This window comes from Spea bombifrons, chromosome 5, assembly GCF_027358695.1.
Source record: "Spea bombifrons isolate aSpeBom1 chromosome 5, aSpeBom1.2.pri, whole genome shotgun sequence".
NCBI lineage: Eukaryota > Metazoa > Chordata > Amphibia > Anura > Pelobatidae > Spea > Spea bombifrons.
The window spans coordinates 14575009-14594463 of NC_071091.1; the positions used below are offsets into that span (position 1 = coordinate 14575009).

At 40.8% G+C, this 19455-nt stretch overlaps 2 protein-coding genes across 7 annotated transcripts in view; both read right to left on the minus strand.

Moving 5' to 3' along the window:
• The window catches only part of ADAM22 (ADAM metallopeptidase domain 22), a 65952-nt gene extending 63000 nt beyond the window's left edge, over positions 1-2952 (minus strand). For all 6 annotated transcript variants that reach the window (XM_053466226.1, XM_053466225.1, XM_053466227.1 and 3 more), the window contains exons 1-2: positions 2618-2952; positions 1695-1855 (exon numbers count right to left, since the gene is read on the minus strand). In XM_053466226.1, the coding sequence (XP_053322201.1) occupies positions 1695-1855; positions 2618-2711 (255 nt within the window). In that variant the 5' untranslated portion in view covers positions 2712-2952. The remainder of the gene's footprint in view (positions 1-1694; positions 1856-2617) is intronic.
• Positions 2953-8345: 5393 nt separating this feature from the next.
• Positions 8346-17582, minus strand: DBF4 (DBF4 zinc finger). The gene is made up of 13 exons (XM_053467658.1): positions 17462-17582; positions 16655-16718; positions 15753-15925; positions 15155-15349; positions 14608-14658; positions 13903-13972; positions 13296-13372; positions 13062-13092; positions 12915-12960; positions 12258-12383; positions 11904-12018; positions 9699-9823; positions 8346-9509 (listed from the first exon to the last, which is right to left on the minus strand). The coding sequence occupies exons 3-13, from the start codon at positions 15894-15896 to the stop codon at positions 8537-8539; spliced, it is 1953 nt and encodes a 650-aa protein (XP_053323633.1). The 5' UTR covers positions 15897-15925; positions 16655-16718; positions 17462-17582; the 3' UTR covers positions 8346-8536.
• Positions 17583-19455: the final 1873 nt, after the last annotated feature.

Sequence of the window (19455 nt, forward strand, 5' to 3'; positions counted from 1 at the left end):
TCCAATAATATCTCTGCTCCTTAAGCCACTACCATACCAAGACACTCTAAGGAATTAGCGGAGGAGAGATCTCTGACCTCTCCAGCCGCTGTCGGAATCGTTGCAGAGATACAATGACAAGTGGCGAAAGGCTACAAAACTGCTCGGACATGGGCTCTCCTAATCATGGTTAAACTTTGGATCATGATGTAGGGGTTGGCGCAGGAATAGGGTGAGAGCCTCCTCTTAGGGGTGGGGGGTAGCCCTCTATGTTAAAAGGGCTACAATAGGCCTTTTTTAAATACTCATGGGTTTGCATGATTACCCCTTGTAGGCATTAAATGTAATGGAGCCCTGGGAAATATCTGCTCCTGGACCTCCAGAGGTTCCCCCAAACTACCTGCCCTCTGGGGTCCCCTCTATCCCTCAGCAAGACATGGCTAAGCGTTGAGTCTTCAAAGCAGGCAAAACAAAAGGCAAGATGGACCAAATGGTTCTTATCTGCCATTAAATTGTGGGTTTCTAATAGTGCTATCTTGTATCTTGTATACTTTTTGCTATCTAATATATTTCGGAATGGCTCATCAGATTTACTCTCTCACATGCCAACACAACTGGAAAAGCAATAAAGACATTTTGAAGTTGAAATTATTACTTGTGACTTTCTGGGCAGATGATGCTGTAATGAGGATTTTTCCAATACTTCCTTATAGGATTGAGTATCGCTCATTCCCAGAACACATCGTATTAGTCACGTGGTGATATAACCTCCCTCTTAACTAAAAGCCACGTGTCATTTGCTCATATCATCAGTGGCTGCTTAGCAGTCATCCCCTCCACTTAGAAGTTACTCTAATTTATTAATGACACATAACAGAAACATAGAATGACAGCCGATAAGAACCATATACCCATCTAGTTTCCCCATTATTTTCATGCCATGGAGGCTTAGAACTTAATCCACTGTAGATTTAGGATAGTTTAAGTTACCTCACTGTATCAGCCTCTACTTCCTCTGATGGGAGGCTGTACCATTTATCTACAACCCTAACTTCCGTATATTATAGCTAAACCTCTGACCCTCCTGTTTTAGATTATGACCTCTTTTCCCATCTGAAATAAACTTCCCTCCTGTACGTTGTTGAACACATTAAAGTATTTATATGTCTCTATCACATTTTTCTTCCCTCCTCCAAGTTGTACAGATTGAGCTCCCTTAGTCTTTCCTGATCATTTCTATCTTGCAAACCATTTACCGTTTTAGTCGCCCTCCTCTGAACTCTCTCCAATGTGTTTGTATCCTTCTAGAGATGGGTTCTCCAGAACTGTGCGCAATACTCTAGGTGATGTCTGAGCGGAGATCTGTAAAGTGTCAGAACCACCTCCTTCTACCCGCTATTAATGCCTCTCGCTATACAACCCAGCACCCTGATCGCTGTATCTGACACTTTATTGCATTGTCTGCTTACCTTTAAGTCACCAGAAATAATTCCTCCAAAGTCCCCAATGCTATATTCTGCCTTGGGATTTTTACGTCCCATAATAATAAATTAATTTCCCCAAATTGCATACCACATGTATATATGAACATTTTCACTACTGCAGATTTTCTTTTCTTGCTTTGGCCAACGGTTCTGGCCAGTAGTTTCTTAACAATGGCCATGACATAGAGAAGCAAACCTCGACTAAAGCAGCTGACTTGTGACCACCTTTACCTGGTCCTGGGGGCTGAACACTTTCACGCGGGTGCTGAGCTGTCCTTCGGTGGTCTGATTTTCCCGATCATTTCTGAAGATCAGGCGTAACGGGACCGTGTATTCCCTTCCTGAAAAGCCGTTTTCTTTTTTCTTGTGCATCTCCATCAGCCAGGCATCTCCTGAACAGGACAGACAGACGGACGGTACGAACGAAGTTAACACAGCACTTAAAAGAATTAGCACCACCCTTGTGCTGTATACCTTAGACCTTCATGACCAAAAATCCCCTGTATGCACAGAAAAGGGACAGGTTAACACCTATCTTCAAGCAACGCTACCCAGCGCAGAAATGGTTAATTCCATAGCTACGTTCTCAGACATCTAAAAAAATGGCTGGATGGTTGTTATACAAAGAAGGGCAAACTATGTATGTTTTGTGACTAATATATTTAAATATAATATAGGAAAATAACACGAGCTGGGGTCAAATTGGAAATCTTGTAATTGAGGTCCAGCGAGACGTAACTCCAGACCAACCCAATGCAGTCGCTGCGATGTGCTGCTGCCTCCCTTTATGTATATGTAACAAAAATGGAGATGCCTTAGTGTAATAAGTATAAAAATATACTATTTTATACAATAAAACAAAACAATCGGCAGTCGCTGAAGAAGCCTCCTGCCGATATTGGCCGTATAGTAAATGTGCCCCTGGCCAGCCATCTGTCCTCCCTATGATGGGGCAGGCAGGGGGTCGGTGCTGCTGTCCTTTAGGGATAACTTGTCTCCAGCTCGGTGATGTCTGGGGAGAGATGCTCTCATCATGAAACATGTATGTGTTGGATGGAGGGTTAGAATCCCAGCAATGGCTGTCAGATCTCTTTAATTCAGCCTCATCCCCTGAAAGGCACATGGCATCCGATCATTCCCAGGCTGTCACTTACCTGCCAGGGAGCTGCCAAACACCACATACATGGATCCCATCACGCAATACATCCATAGAGCCAAGCCCTGCGCTGCCTGCATGTCTGCTAACATCTGAGCATCAGATCCACAGCATCAAGAGGATGCCTGCATGCTGGTGGCTCGTGTCTGGGTGTCTGGGTGTCTTCCTGGTGGTGGCCCCTGATGGTCACTCACACTGTGCTTTCTTCACTGCAGCATTGTCATGTACTGGTTTCCATTAAGGTTCTTGTGCTTTTACTGCACTGGGTGGTTTGATGTAGATCAGAGGACTCAAGCACCTCCCACGTTTCCTCATCCACATGCACAGCCACATCCTAACACACATTCAGGAGACCTGCCTGCAGGTCCTGCCTTCTCTCAGGAACACTGGGAAATGTAGTTCCCTCATGCCATGGCCTCTCTGCAGCTGAACAGTAATCAATGCCTACAACCTGATCATAAACCACCCCTGCCCAGTGGCTACACACATACACACTGCAGCATGCAGGCATCTGTATCATCCATGACACCAGGGCAGCTTCCACTGTCTGGTTCTTTTCACTGTGGTTTAATATACTGGTTTGTTTTAGTCCATCAATTCTAGTTTTATCAGACTGTTTAAACATATGTACTGCAAGAAGCGCAGTCATGTAAAAATACAAGATAATAATAATAATAATAATAATAATAATAATTGGCGTGAGACTGATGGATTGGGACTGAAAACACCTTACACCATCAGTACTAAGAGTCACGGGAGCGCCTGTATATATAAAGCTATGGGTTTAATCCAGAATAGAAGTGAATTTACCCCGGGGCAAAATGAACAACTGCCTGGAGCCTAATTGCCATGCATAGATGCAATGAGTTGTCAGGACTGGCTAAGAACCATGGGAATTGTTTGCATAGATGGTCAAGAGCAAATGGCTCTCCAAGCAAGAGATGTGAACGAGGTCCCCTCTCTCCGATATCACTCATTCATTACATTTGTTCATTAAATGATATTTTTCATTTCAGTGGAACGCCCGATACAAACGAGCTCATACTTTGACAATGAGATGTTTCTCCTGTACAGAAATTCCCAGCCAGAGAGATCAGTCGTACAGATATGTTTCTCATGGAAAGTTTAGAGCGTGTTCCCACCACAGTAAATAATGACAAGGGCCAATCAGCAGGAATATTCCATTTCAAAAGAACCCATTTTACGCATAAACCCCATAGTGATCATACCTCCCCTCGAGCCCATCCAAAATTAGACCAGCAGGGAGAAATGAGCCCAGCAGGGTTGCGTAATGTGAGGTTAAGTGACCCCACTGTGTTCCAGTCTCCGCAGGCCGGTCCAAAATTGTGAGTACTTAGGCGTAAGCATGTTTTGAGTATGTGTATGTTACTGTATGATGGTGTAAGTGTGTATACACATGTATGTCACTGCGTATGGGGAGGCAAGGGGCCAATGAGCTAGAAGGTGCCAGCCCTCCTCTGACTTGGGGTTAGTACTAGAATAGAGGGTATATAGAGAGTCTCAGACTGCTGTCACTGATATGGAATTTATATTTATTGTACTCTGTGTGAATCCTTTGAGAAGGTGGTGGATAAATGGAACAGTCTTCCAGCAGAGGTTTTAGAGGTTAATACCATGAGGTATAGGCATATGGTTATCATCAAGGAACAAAGAGTGCTTGAGATTTTTTAGACCTGGGAATAATTAGGTTTGGATGGGCCAAACGCTCTCTATGTAACAGCGCTGAGTGCCCACGATCAGCCCCATCCAAAATATACTTTATACTGGATCTCAATATGTCTGGCTTGGAGGAGAGAAGAGAGGGGACGGGATGGTACAGGGGAAGTTGATTTCATTAGTACAAGAGGCCATAATCCAAAACTGGAGCATCAGAGGCTTAGATGAAATATAAGGACGGTTATGTTACTAAGAGGGTGGTAGATAAATTGAACAGCCTCCCTGCAGAAGTGGTAGAGGCTAATACAGTGAGGGAATTTAAATGTGCATGATGGGTATATGGCTATCCTGAAGACGAGACCAATGACTGATTAAGGTCTGAGTCAATACAGCAGGTAAAATGGGCAGACTGGATGGACCGAATGGTTCTTATCTGCTGGCAAGTTATAGAACTTTGGATTATTTGGAAAGGGGCCGCCCAGGATGCCGAATAATGTGCATTACTGAAAGTGACATTTAAGAAAAGGGGTCTTGAGGGATGTACAAGATACATATGTTATGTTTTATTAGCATTATTTTGTTTCTCCCATGTAGATTGATGACATCGTAAACCAGGCTAAAGGAGCAGAATGATCTGAAATCACTGAGGAGTGAGCTGGCAGAGATACACCGCACCTTCAGGCTGATGATAACCTGGTTTGATTGAGGTCTGCCTGATCCCAAGACAAATGTAATTCATTTTTTTAACTTGTCAACCATCTCCTTTTGAGCCTCCTTAGAGGTGTTATATTTTTTTGTTATTACCACGCCGTATGCAGCCAGTTCTACCGGGGCATTTGGCCACAACCTCATTTCCTTCCTCACCATCTCCAGCTCTTAACTTTAAGAATCCGCCAACTTCTCCACGGTTTTCATCTCCTTTCTTAATTTGGCGACTTCATCAATGGCAGTTTCAGCCTCCATCTGCTGCTGTTTAAAAATGGTGTACATGTAGCTACCTGCTGGACAGGCATGGCAACACACTATGCTCTTTTGAGGGCACGTGGGAGATGCCATCGGGCACTGCTCACCAGGCATTTGCCCGTTTTGACTGATGGCTAGTCCAGCCCTGTTACTGCATAACTCATTTACCATTATTTTTCACCACCCATTGTTGCCCTATTGCCCTGCACAATATTGTATCCTCTGCACTTTTACCTCTCACTATATACTGTATTATTAAAGGGGCACTGCAGCGCTACAGCATTCCGACGCAGACACACTAAGCTGCTAGACACGGCCGGTCAAGCACAAACCCGCAGAGTGTAAGCCACGGAGAGGCTGCCAGACCTCTTTGAAAATACAGGCTAATAGTCTTTATAGGTATATTTTCCTATTCCAAAATTCCCAATTACCTGAATGTAACTGGATATGAGCAGACATCACGGGTCGGTAATCAGCAGGTATAAGTAGAAAGATGTGTTCAATGTCATTGACCCTCATTGAAAAGTATGGTTCCTTAATGAAATGGGACACGAGTGAAACGGGAAGGGATTAGTTTATTGTCTTCACACCGACCATCCAGGGATTACAATGGAGTAGGAACGTTGTTTACAAATATCCGATGACTTTCCGTTCATTTAGGGCCCTTGTTGATCTTTATTTTATTTAGCGATAAAGATAAAAGAAAAAGGAGTGCTCTTTCATTCATATTAACGGCACCAACTCTATAATATGCTCTGTTAATCTATGTATTCATTTTCTAAACAGAGCATTATGACTGTGACTATTGTTCATATTTCTATGCAGATGGCAAAACGCCAGCCCTGTTCGGCATGTCATACTCCTCAGGATAAAAGTTGAAGAATTATCATATAGCCTCATGCGATGGATAGAAGCTTCTAACAGTTTAGCAAAGGTGTTAAAGGTTTATACTCTTTCCATTGACACAGTTGATTTGCACCGATCCCCATACAATAATAATAAAATAAAAATAATTCAAGTGCGCCTTGTAATTCTCAAACTCATAGACCACGTTTCTACTACTACCAGCGACATTTAAGACCTCGGGGTGAATCTCTCTCCACCAGTTCATGTGGATACGTCCCCCAAATTCAGCTCCTCATGAAGAAAAGAAACCCAATCAGCCGATTTATTCTTTGGCTGCAGATGTCAGCGAACCCTCATTGCCCACGAGCGCCCGGGAGAGATGCCGTTAAGATGTACAGGTCAGCTTACCTTGCAATTGATTGAAAGTTACATTAGCTACTAAATCAATGTAACTTCCAGGAAGCGAACAGCATTTTCTCAGGTTAGATATTTGCTCTAATTGAGCCAGACATGGGCTTCTTTTGTTTTATAGATTTTATTTTAGCCAACTGCACAGTTTAATTTTTAGTGTTAACAATAGCCATGTAAACTTATGGAAAGCCGGTTATTTCCCAGCCAACTGTCATCAAAATCCAGCCATGACAGAAGGAATCTGTAAATGTAAATATCACCATAATCCTGTCCAATAAGCACACACACTTTAAATGATCGGGTTTGACAGCTATATCAAATTTGATATTGTTGACCCTTTGAGATACTCATGTCTTCATAGAATATACACGCGTAGGTTCCATCGCATGTAAAAAAAATAAAACCGCATCCCTTATTTTTATGGTGGACAGGCAATGCAGCTCATTTGTCAAACACAAAATAGCATCTTATATTCTAAATGCCAAAAAGTTACAAATATTCTTACATTTTCTTTGTAATTTTGTTGCATATTCTAATTAGGTACATATCAGTTACGGTGTAGTGGTTATTTAAATGCACTTATTGCCTCCCAGAAAGTCATGGTACAATCTGTATCAGAAAACTATGCAACAATAGGCATTATACTGAAAAAGAAGAAAATGTCCATTGAAGAAAAAAAAAAAAAAAAAAAAAATTTGAGTACTAAAGGTATGGTATATAATAATTCATATTCACATTTAGACACGCATTGTATTTACCTATTAAATAAGCAATGCATATTACAACATGTCTGATATGTATCTCACGGCAGCTTTCTTAATGTTTTTCCAAAAGACTTGCACGATTATCCCTCCCCAAATCTTCATGTGGCCCGCTCTTAAAAAATGCACAGAGGGATCCTTCCATAAAAGAAAGTGCAGGAATGGTCCTAGGTAGCGCTTAATGCTATTACCAACCCAGACAGCATGGACACGTATTATCAGCCCTCAGGAAAATACATCCTCAGATAGAGCACCCCAGTGGGACTAAACGGAGGGCTGAAAGCATACCCTTCGCCAATAGCCTCTCTGGCCTTAAGGCCAAAAGGACCAAATTGTGTTCTCGCTCACAAGTACTACACTTGATCTCAGGTATTCATTAAAACAAACAAATCAGTTTGTCTAATAAATTTACCAGTTTATTTTGTGTGGCTTTTGCTCAAGTGAAATCTGATCATTACAAGAGATACACAGAGCAACAAATTGTTATGGAAATAAATATATATCTCTAGACACACACTTTATACTGGACATGGATAAATACAGGCAAGCCAAAAGTAAATCCTGCCCATGTGATTTTACCACTACATTAGAGAGATAAAAGCTCTTGCATATGTTTTGGGACGATGCTGATGCGCTTCCTGAGATAAAGATAGCAGCTGCCCTCCAGACATGCGGTTTGTGTTACACATACTAATATCCTATGGCTCCATAACAGCACCATAATAGTACGTAGGAACAGGAATTAAAGATTTTTATTTTCCATGCATGTGCAGAGACGGTCATCAACAATGCAGATGTGAGCAGTGTCTAACACCCTGTAGAAACCGAGAATGTGGCAGCTTGTTATGGGAACTGCTAGCAGCTGTACAGTCAGTGACCGGCGCTGCCCATCAGGACACAGAGTATACAGAACAGACACGCTCTAGGAAGGGTAACATCACTAGGAAACTTTTTTTACTCTTTATATAGCACTTGTGCAAAGCCTTCATTTTAATACGAGTATTTAATCATTTTCTGAAGGGGAAAAAAAAAAAAATAAAGTTTCTCAGCCGAATTTTCATTTTTTTTTCTCCCCAATTTCTGCTTCACTACAAATATTCTGTTGAGCCAAGTCTATATTAAGAGATGACTGGTAATGCACACATGTATGTTTCAACAAAATGTAAAACATGTTACATTGTAACTTTCAGATTCTTTAAAATAATTAAAAGAAAAAATGTACAACACAATTACATTTAATTTAAAAGCTCCATAAAATTCTAAAAACCATTAAAGGTCGAGGCAGTGGAACTCGTATGCGAGAACATATCCCACAGCATCTCTCTTTCAGAATGTTCTTGATAGTCTTCTGTACTACACACACCGCTCATGGACCTGCAGGTGAACCCAAAGAACTCGCTCTCCCCTTTACTAGATTCAAACAACGCCATGAGACTATCCTCTGGCGGGTAGACGAGATTTGTGTCCTGGGCAACAGAGACCTTGTATTGAAGTCTGCAGCACAGGTCATCTTTGCCGTTTCTTCTTCCTAGCATTTTAACTTTCCTGTGTAACTTGCTAGGAGGCGAGCCGTCAGAGAGATGGTGGGTTTCCTCTTCAGGTTGTTTTTCAAATTGGGGTTGTTCTGGAATAACATTATGCTCTGTGTTTTCTTCTTGTTGCACATCAGTAGCAGTTCTAACTAGGGTATGAGCAGCATCCTCTGTAAAATGAGAGGTTTTATAATCCATGACTAGGTCACGCAGAGATTGATTCAGTTTATTCCTTTCATCAGGGGTATTGTCCACGGACAAAGGAACACACTTCTGAAGATTTCCATTAGACTTATTGGATTCACACAGAACATTGAATTCTTGGATGTCTCTTTCAAATGTCTCATTTGGATTATTTTCATTGTAAACAGATAACATTTCTACATCACCGATGGAAACAGGAAGTCCTGCCTTCAGATGAACTGGTGTTGCATCCATGAACTCATGTAGCAAGGGAGTAGTGTTCGATGCACAGTTTGTATTCTGTACAAATCCAGCAGGCGACGTAAAAGAAGGAACTGGTTCAGTATAGCAGATTGTCTTAGTGGGGTGAACGACAGCAGGCTGCTCTTTTGAATGAATCTCCTGCACGATGGCCACTTCCATACTTTGGGAATGGTTTCTTTGCGAAATAAACTTAATTTGGTCAATTTCTGGCTCTTTCCTCCTAGGATCTTTGGCGGATATCCACATCCCCATGCTATAGGAAAGGAAGAAATGTAACAGGTTTAAATTTTTTTCAAGCGAAACGGCAAAACTTATTTAATTTGTTGTGACCTGGCATTCATCTATTGTCGCGATACGCTTTGGACTAACATAAGCAGAGTATGTAACACTGGCTCTAGACCGTTACGCATCAATGCAAGTCAGTTTTAAAATTAGCAGTTACCTTTTTGTTTCATTCCTGGATTTGGACCAATCCACAAAGTCAAATTCAAACGCAGAAGTAAGTTTGTCCACATCCTGGTAATGTGTGCCTTTCGCAAAATTCTTGTGCTGCTGACTTAAAATATGCTGCAACAGAAGAAAGAACAGGGGAAATTAATACAGAACCACATAGCAAAACTCATCACATTTGGTGAACGGATCATAAATGCCAAGGATACCGGGGTCCAGTTCCCAAACATCACCGTAGTCTGACATATTGGTTTAGTCTATGTTGGCCACATATTCAAATGAAGAAAAACAAAATCCTTAAAGAAAAAACAAAACACAAAAACATGCAAACAGCAGCAGAATTCTCAAACATGGGGAGTCTCTCCATTTACTCATTGATGGCTACTGAAACCAGTTTCTGCCATGATGCAGTGTGCCACTTTCTCCAGGAATACAGAGATGAATCTGGTTGCCGATTTAAATTACCCATTGGACATATGTTCAACATGTTCAACACCTGGCACCTGCCTGTTTCATTTTAACTCTGCTGTGCTAAACAGTTGCATTTGCTGGTATTGATATTTATGTACATTTGACAGTGTAAGATGTACTTATTTACAGTTAAAGTAAACCAAAGCTCAACTTCAAGCCAGACTTGTATACACACAGTGTACACACACCCCTACAAATGTTGGAATAGAATTAGAGTTGAGGGTGGTAGCAGCTTGTGGCAATGTTCTGTGAAGTTGGATGTTAGCAACTTTTCAGCAATGTACCGTATTTGCTCGATTATAAGACGACCCTGATTATAAGACGACCCCCCAAAATCTGAATATTAACTTAGGAAAAAAAGAAAAAGCCTGAATATAAGACGACCCTAAAAGGAAAAAAGTTTTACCAGTAAATGTTAATTCATGTAAACTATTTTTTTTAAATAAAAGCTATGATTGAGAAAAATATTTTTTTTATTTTTATTTCCTTGTATTTTCCAACCTGTCCCCCAGTAACGCACATCTGCCCCCAGGCTTGCCACGCCAATATGGCACTGTGGCCCATGATATGCCTTTTAACCCTCTATATGCCACTGTGCCCCATGGTATGCCTTTTGACCCCCTATGTGCCACTCTGCCTCCAGAAATGCCTTATACCCCTATATCCCATTCTGGCATTTAGGGGGTTAAAATGCATTTTATGGGGCAGAGTGGCATATAGGGAGGTATAAGGCATTCCAGGAGGCAGAGTGGCATTAAGGGAGTTAAAAGGCATTTTTACCCCCCTTAGAAATGCCTTATACCCCTATATGCCACTCTGGCATTTAGGGGGTTAAAAGGCATATTATGGGGCAGAGTGAAATAGGGAGGTGAAATGCCCTATATGCCACTCTGCCCCATAATATGCTTTTTAACCCCCTAAGTGCCATTGTGGCAAATAGGGGTATAAGGCATTCCAGAAATGCCCTATGCCCCCATTTAACACACTAACGCACACACACACACACACACTTACTTACTTACCGGTGCTTCCAATTTCATGCTGTTTTGCCGAGGCAGCGGGTTAACGTCTCCTTCTGCTGCAGCCGGAAGGAGGTGGAGTTGGCAGCGGGGGTTTGTCTGCGTCCGTCTCGAATACCTTCCCCCGGCTGTCAGAGATCAGTGTTCCCCGCACCGGTGCGGGGAACTCTGATCTCTGACAGCCGGGGGAAGGTATACGCGACGGACGGAGACAAACCCCCGCTGCCAACTCCACCTCCTTCCGGCTGCGCGGATCGCTGCCCCGGCAATACAGCACGAAGCACCGGTAAGTGTGTGGGGAGGGGGGGGGTGAGACAGGAGGATCCAGGTCCCCTGCAGCGGTGCAGGGGATCTGGATCTTAGTCTCCTAACCAGACCTCTATTTGAGGTCTGATTAGAAGACGACCCCGATTAGAAGACGAGGGGTATTTTTCAGAGCATTTGCTCTGAAAAAAACCTCGTCTTATAATCGAGCAAATACGGTATTTGGCAGTTAACCCCAAGAATGTTTACAACAGTTAAAATGATAGTGTTATACTATTACATATTAGAAATTGCCCCTCACCTTTTTTTTCCCCTCTCTCAATGATTGAAAAAGAAAAAATAAATCAAATTTATTCTGCGATTTCACATCACTGAAGGGGCAGAAGGGCAAGCGGTGCACAATCCTGCAACAATATAGAACTAGAAACCGTGCCAGTGCTTACCGATTCCAAGTCTTCATATTTTTTAAGGCAGCATTCACAGTACCCTTTCTTCTTCTGCTCTCTTAATCGAAAATGTGCATTTCCCCCATCCGGGCCACAAATCTTCTTGTTGGCACTAAAGCAAAACAAAAATGTTATAATGCTTTTTGTCAATCAGGAAAAAAAAATGATACTAATTTGACTGTAAGGAATGGCAGGAGTGCAAGTCAGACAGGTCCTAAAAGGGATACATAATAGCTGTATTGTCCTCTTAATTTTGTGTTAAAAACAAAAGTGAGGCAGACTTTTTACTGCACTAACCACAAACTCATAATTTCCATGTTTAGGCTAATGAAATAGTAACAGAAAACAAACCTTTGCTTTGCGTCAGTCTCCTTTGGAACCATATTGGATTTTTTATTGACCTCTACAGATGGATTAGCTTTGGGAGACTGGAAAGATCGGAAAAAAGGCAACACCAAATAAAGAGGTCTGTACTGGCTGGGGAGAGGAGAAAAACAAAATTAGTGAAAAGGAAAATTTAAAAAAAAAGTCAACCAGATTCATAAAGATAATAAGAAAAGTTCAAATGGAGGATTTTCTGCCGTTTCTCAGTGAGCTTTTATAAATGTATCTGGTCACATCCACAACTGTCCTTAATTATCTTCATTCAAACAGCTGTGGAACCAAGATATAGGGAGTAAGATGGGAAGGTTTAATAAATCCACGACCAACTCATGTGTCTTTTGAATAGTCTCCCACTTAAATCTCTGGTCCAAGTCCTTCAATTTTAGGTTGCACCTTTAAGGAGTGCTAGTTTGCTCATTTTTAGCAATATTAGTACAATTTTCTGGAACCATATACATGTCACTCTCCTTAAACACCTTCACTTTATTTCAATACAATCACGGAGAGGGCTGAGGATGACAGTTGGAAACCGGGTATTAATGCACAATTCCATGTAAAATCCGCAGATTGTTAGACGTGGCCATTAAATAAGAAATAGGATAAAGAATTACACCTTTAACTTACCAGTCGTTGTCTTCCACTTTCAGGTAAGGGCTCTTCAACTTTTGTGCTGAAAGAGACATATTTCACATAAAATTAAGGAATAATTGTACAGCTAATGGTTTTAGCAAAAAAAAAAAAAAAAAAAAAAAAAAAAAAAAAGATACTTACGTTTCACTTTCCGACGTACTGGTCGTTTGGTCTATATGAGAAACGGCAAAAAAAAGGTTAAGATTTTTTTCTTGCTTTTAACAGTTTTCAGGAGTGTGTGGGTGCATTAGGAGGTTTGAACAGGATCTCACAGACAGCTCAAATGTATAATCTTGCCTTAATTCACCAATAGAACAATGACTGCAAAAACTACACTGATCAGAAATAAAAGTTAACTACGTATCCATTGCTTACCACAGATTTATCAGGCGGTTGCGATTTCTTGGCATTTATCAACGTTTTTTTCTTCTGTTCAATGTAATATTTCGCCTCTACAATAGAGGAAATTATGCAAACATAGTAGCATGATCTTGTATTATACAGCACATAATTCTCAAAGAACAACGCAAGTTAAGTTAGAATCAGCGTCATGATACAAGGCCGCACAAAATTACAATAATGGGAACAAATCAGCTGTATGTGCCATAAGTACTCCATAACAATAAGTAAAAGCACCAGTTGGACAGACGTTGCTCAAGATGGTAAAACAAATAAATCCATACTTATTGACTATTATGTAATAACTGAACGAAGCCATGGTTGCTGATGTTTGAAATTAAATGGGTACAAGTTTAGGTTTTGTTGGGAAACATTTGTAAGAAGGGTTAAATGCTAAAGACAGCTTGTAGATTTAAGGTAATTTCATTCACACCATTTTGTCCAGAATATAAAATTGATTAACCCCTACAATTTTTTTTTTTTTTTTTTTAGCCTCAACAGATCCCTCTAAATTTAGCATAAGTATCAAGTATAACCAAAAAGCCTCAACACATAATTATACAATTTAATTAAAATTTCTTACCTTCAACATGCAGTATTTTGACCCCCCAGTTCCAAGCATTGGACAGTATACTATTCTTTGGTAAAATTTCCTGTTTGTATAACAAACAAAACGTCAGTTTATTGGGCTTTGGGAATTGTTTTCTTAAAATTAAACATACATTAAAATATGTTTTTACACAGTCAGGCATGGTAACTAAAGACAGCCAGGCAAAACAGCTAAAATAATGCATTGGTCAAAAGACGCTTCAATAAAGTGGTTGCTTTTTAATTTTAATGACAAGTAAGCTTTATGGGGAAAGTTTACATGTCATTAAAAAGAAAACACAGCATTATAGAAAACACAGTTTAGTAGCTTTAAGGTAACATGCTTCTAGTGCCATTACAGTTAATAACCAGACAGCTCCATGATTCACTTCATCAAACAGTTTTGTTATTTGGAAGAGACTCCCTTGAGGTGATTAAATTCAATATTCAAATCAAACTAGACGGATATGACAAGAAAATAAAGGCAATGATAAATACAGCATAAAAAGTTCTGCACCAAACGGACCATTCCATTGATTGCTATGTTAGATGACATCACTTAAAATGTTCATCAAAAGAGACTGCTCGAGACCTCAGATCTAAGATCTGTCAGCCCAATAAGAAATATAGCAAAATAACAGAAGACCCTAAGGTTTACAATACAATCACTTAGTATATTACCCAACATACATCTACATACCTGTTCCTTGATTGCTTTTTTAACCAAAGATTTCCCTCTGCTTGCGAGACCCTGTAAACAAAATCATAGGTTCATTGTTAATTGGCCCTTTAGACATTAAAGTAATTTTATTTTCTGGGTAAAGCAAAAGCTGGGTCTAGTTGAAGACCACCTTATAAAGACAAGCAGATACTCTGCCAATAAAGGAACAATATTTTTAATACGAAAGGCAACGCGAAAGCATATTTACTGACCGCAGCAGCTGTTGATCACTGGAATTCTATTGCAATGAACTGAATATTGGAGCTGTTCATGAATCATTGAAATGGTAACAAAGTACCTATAAACACAGTAAGCACTTGATACTTCCAGTATTCAATACATTTCCATCAATAAAATTACAATATCAACCCAAAAATCTTCTACAGCAACATCCTTTTCAGGGGGGAAGAGGGTAGCTTTTACTTCAGCACATGGTGGCTTATTGGTAACATTTTACAGCTGGTGGACTAAAGGAAATAAAAAAAAAAACACACACACAAAAAATAAAAGTTGTTACCCAACATACCTTTTCTGGCTTCTTTTGAAAGCTTCCTTCCAGGGAACCTCGTTTACTGTGTTGTTGGTTTGAGCTTTCTCCGGAGTTTTGGGCATATTCAGGACTTTGGCTGGAGCACATGAACTTTAAGGTCTTGGCACATCTTGCTTCTTTTTTATTTGTTATAAGATAACTGATTTCTCTGCTGAGAAAGCCTTCTACTGTCTAAAACAAAAAGGACAAATTAAAATAAACTATAGATCAATAGAATTACCATTCAAAATGGGAATTACAAATTTCATAAACATCAATACAGATCACTAAAACATGTATCATACAGCATTTGGAAATATACTGATACAATTGTTGGAATGGTTATGCTCAATATCATGGAGCAGTCCTGAAGAGGAGGAAAAATATTAGGACAAGATCTAATTTTAAAACTAAAGCATTCAAGGATAACATGTAACACAAGGTAGTTTTACTTCACTGAGAGGGTAGATAAGTGCAATAGCCTTCCAGCAGAAGCGGCACGGGTTAATATACCAATTAATAATTTAAACGTGCATGGGATTGGCCAAACTACATGGGCTGACCGGCCCTTATCTGCTTCTAAATACACGCTTACCCCTCCAAGCTCTTTTATATCTCTTTCCAGCTTTTCAGACATCAGTTTAAATGGCAAATCCAGATAAAACACTTTTCCGGCAAAGGGCTTGTTAACATCTTGAGGAATCTTCTCCTGGGCTTTTTTCTCTGCTGCAAGTTTCATTTTCGTACCTCTCCCAGGCGCGTCCGCTCCTGTATCGCACAAGACAGAAATAAGCAGATGCACAGTTATTATTATTAATATCCTTTATTTATAAAGCGCCGACAGATTCCGCGGCGCTGTACAAGAATGAAAATGTTACAGATAATGTTACAATACAGCAATTGGCATACAGATACAAGAGGAATGAAGGGCCCTGTTCCCGCAGGAACTTACAATCTAGGAGGCTAATTCGGCTGACTCCCTCCACGAATTTAGAAGACGATATTATGAAAATGTAAAAGTCCTACTAAATTACCATATGCATTTTAAGTGCATACAACATCTGGAGTGTCTCTAAGTCTGAAGGTCCTAAGTGTAGGGATCTCCATTTCTTTGGGAGACTAAACTTAGGGTCATGTTTCCAATAAATGCTTTACTAACAAAACAAAAAACAAAACAAAACAAAAAAAAGATACATAGACAAAATTAGAAAACAGACGGCATATAAACAGCGTACCCACAATCAAAAGCTTGTCCCCCCGATTTAAAATAGCCTATGATAGTTTTATATTCTAGGAAAGCACAAGTTTGCATGAAAGTCATGTTGATTATACAATTCTACCACAGTAACAGCATTCTCTTATACAGGGTATTCTGTATATTACTTTAACATGCAGCTTTATGTCAACCTGAGCGACTATTTAAAATGTCGTCAACAACGCCAGCAATATAAAATCACTTGGGTGCGTGATTATTAGATAGGTTTCCACAATACTTACTGCTTTTCTGTGGCTTGGGTGCTGCGTCGGGGTCATTTGCTTTGTCTGCCTCTAGCAGCGCCGCCTGTATAAGGGTTAGAAACGGTTAACCAGCTTTATTCAGATTTACCGGTATTTACACATCTATCTGCAGCTCAGTCCACAAGTATTTGTCATAAAGCAAAATGCTGAATGACTGTCTACATGTATTTTATTACCGATATAAAAGCCAACGGGGTACGTAGGATTTTGCGGAGTGAATACACGAGACAACCGGTACCTGGATTCATGTATAGGTTTTAATTATTATTGCTGACTGACGTACTTTACAATAAAAGCAGCAGTACAGTCAGTGTTATACAGTAATCTACAGGGTTTGTCTTAGTCTGTCAATTCTTGTCATATCCCTTGAATTTATGTATTGTATTAAGCGCTGCGTAAGCTGTTGGCGCTATATAAATAAAGGATAATAATAATGATGTTCAGGATACAGTAACAGTATTAAGCACTAGTATATGTATTAACAATCGTGCCATCAGTATGTATCCTAATTAGAGGCTTTAAACACTTCACGTTCCTTAACATTAAGGAGGACAATAAAACGCATGCAAGCAAACAAAAGGACTCGTGTCTCCCGGTACATACAATAACAAAAGATAAATAACGTGGATATCGTTTTGCTCCCCGTTTTCCTCGTGTGTTTGGAGGGATTAATCAAACCAGCTGCGGCCACCGGCACGTAGCACCGGATTCAGAAGGCCGCGCACGGGGAAGCAGGAAACGGGAGCTCACCGGCTCATATAATAAGTGAGCGTAAACCACACTCACCGAGCAGTCACCGAGACCCCCTGCCGTGTGGCAGTCGGGGTTCCCGTCCCGCTGCTGTTGCCGCCGCTCCAGCTCTCTCGCTCCAGGCTTGGTCTTCAGGATTTGATTCCTCGGAAACTTTCCCGCCTATCCAGAGCAAGCTCCGCCCCCACCGTCAGTGTAAACACCGCACACTCATGCACGGCAGATTCGACACATTGAGCATGTTATCACATTTACTCTGGAAGCAGAACCGTAACAATGTTTCTAGTGGGAAATAATGTATATGTTTGGCTTTTCTAACGTTTCTGTTGTTTTCCCCACCTTTGTAAATAATGTATCTATTATTCTGCATACAGGTTTATAGCAGTACCTTCACTGCAGACTGGCTGCTTGGGAAAAGGTAATTCAATTATCCTACAGAACTCTCAAAGGAGCTAATTAAATATACTAGTTTTAATAGACTCTAATTATATAGTTTTTACTTTGCTGACAGGGCGGTAGATAAGTGGAACAGCCTCCCAGCAGAAGTGGTGTTTAAGTGAATGTAAACATGCATGGGGTAGGCATAAAGATAGTCCTGTAGACCTGAGTCTTTAACACAGGAAAACGGGCAGCCCAGGTGTGCTGAATGGGTCTTATTTACCATCAAATTCTATGTTTCATATCGTACACCAGCCTTTACATTTCATCCAAACCAAGTGGATGCAAACAAACAGCCCTTAACTCCCAGGATATGCTACGATGTGACCTCAGCAGGGGTTAGGGGTTTATAAGCATATATGCTCTTATAAAGTGCTAACCGTGGTTCAATGCACTGGTTTCCAAGGCGATTGCTCCACATTTGGAATTGTTATTTATAAACATGGCCGTCGCTGCGCTGGGCGCTTGGTGGGCACATTGTGTGCTAATTACCGGAGTCGCACAAACTCAATGTGGTTTTCTAACTAGTTTATTTCATTGTATACAGCATTCCACCAAACGGCAATACAGCGAGGGCCGCAGCCATCTGTTACACCCTGGGGCTGCACAAACAACACGTGGGAAGTGGATCCATCTAATCAGAGACACGGATGTCCTTCAAGCCCCAGGCCCTTCTTCCACAAATAAATGCCCGGTGTGGGGCAGGAACAACGTTACCTGGCGGACTACTGCTTTACATTGAAATTAACTTCATCTGCAACTGAATGCTGTGGCTTTGCTGAGTTATAAGGAGGCCTGATGCCCCCTACAAGGAACGCGGACTAAGGTGCTTTCTACGTGCTGTCATTTCAATTCTTTACCTGCTAAAACACAGCATCTCGAGAGCCGCAGCACAACGTCCACCATCCCCGGCAGTGCTGGGGCAGAACAGCCGGTGTGTTCCTTTATTTAATAATAGCCCGTCTGTCTTGTTAAACAGTGATAACCGGTATGTCCCTATTAATATTATAAGCCGGTGTGTCCCTATAAATATCATAAGCTGGTGTATCCCTTTAAATAATATCTGGTGTGTGTCCCTTTAAATAATATCTGGTGTGTGTCCCTTTAAATAATATCTGGTGTGTGTCACTTTAAATAATAATAATAGCCAGTCTGTTCCTTAAAATGAATTAAAAATCCCATAAAGAGGGGGGCGTGGGAGCCATCTACAGGTAACCTCGACCTCACAAGCTATGAAGATATCCTCCATTGTATCCTGTAGGGGTTTCTCAGGACAAGTTAGTAACGAGTGGGGTGACATCTAAACGCCCCTGTACATGTAATGCCTGTTTGATCAATCTGCCCCGCAGGTCATTCAACAGCATAGACACCGACACTGATCAAACATACCCCAATGGCACGGGGTTAAAGTGCACAGCACGTGACTACAGGCTGTACGCATTGCCACCATCTTTAATGCGGGCAAAACAGCACATCAGTTATAAGCTAGACAAGGATCATGTTTAAACCGGTTCTGGTACCGAGCCCTACGTGTTAAGCACCGTGAACTGATTTCCTTGCTTCCTTAATTAAGTGTAGTTCTGTCACACTCT

Bases quoted from the DNA above. Each gene is read 5' to 3' on its own strand.
- DBF4 (XM_053467658.1), bottom strand. From the start codon at position 15,896: ATGAAACTTGCAGCAGAGAAAAAAGCCCAGGAGAAGATTCCTCAAGAT. The intron at 12,961-13,061 runs GTAAGTATCTTT...TGTCTCTTTCAG, and splicing joins AGTACGTCGGAAAGTGAAAC to CACAAAAGTTGAAGAGCCCT. The intron at 9,510-9,698 runs GTAACTGCTAAT...CCTTTCCTATAG, and splicing joins TCCAGGAATGAAACAAAAAG to CATGGGGATGTGGATATCCG.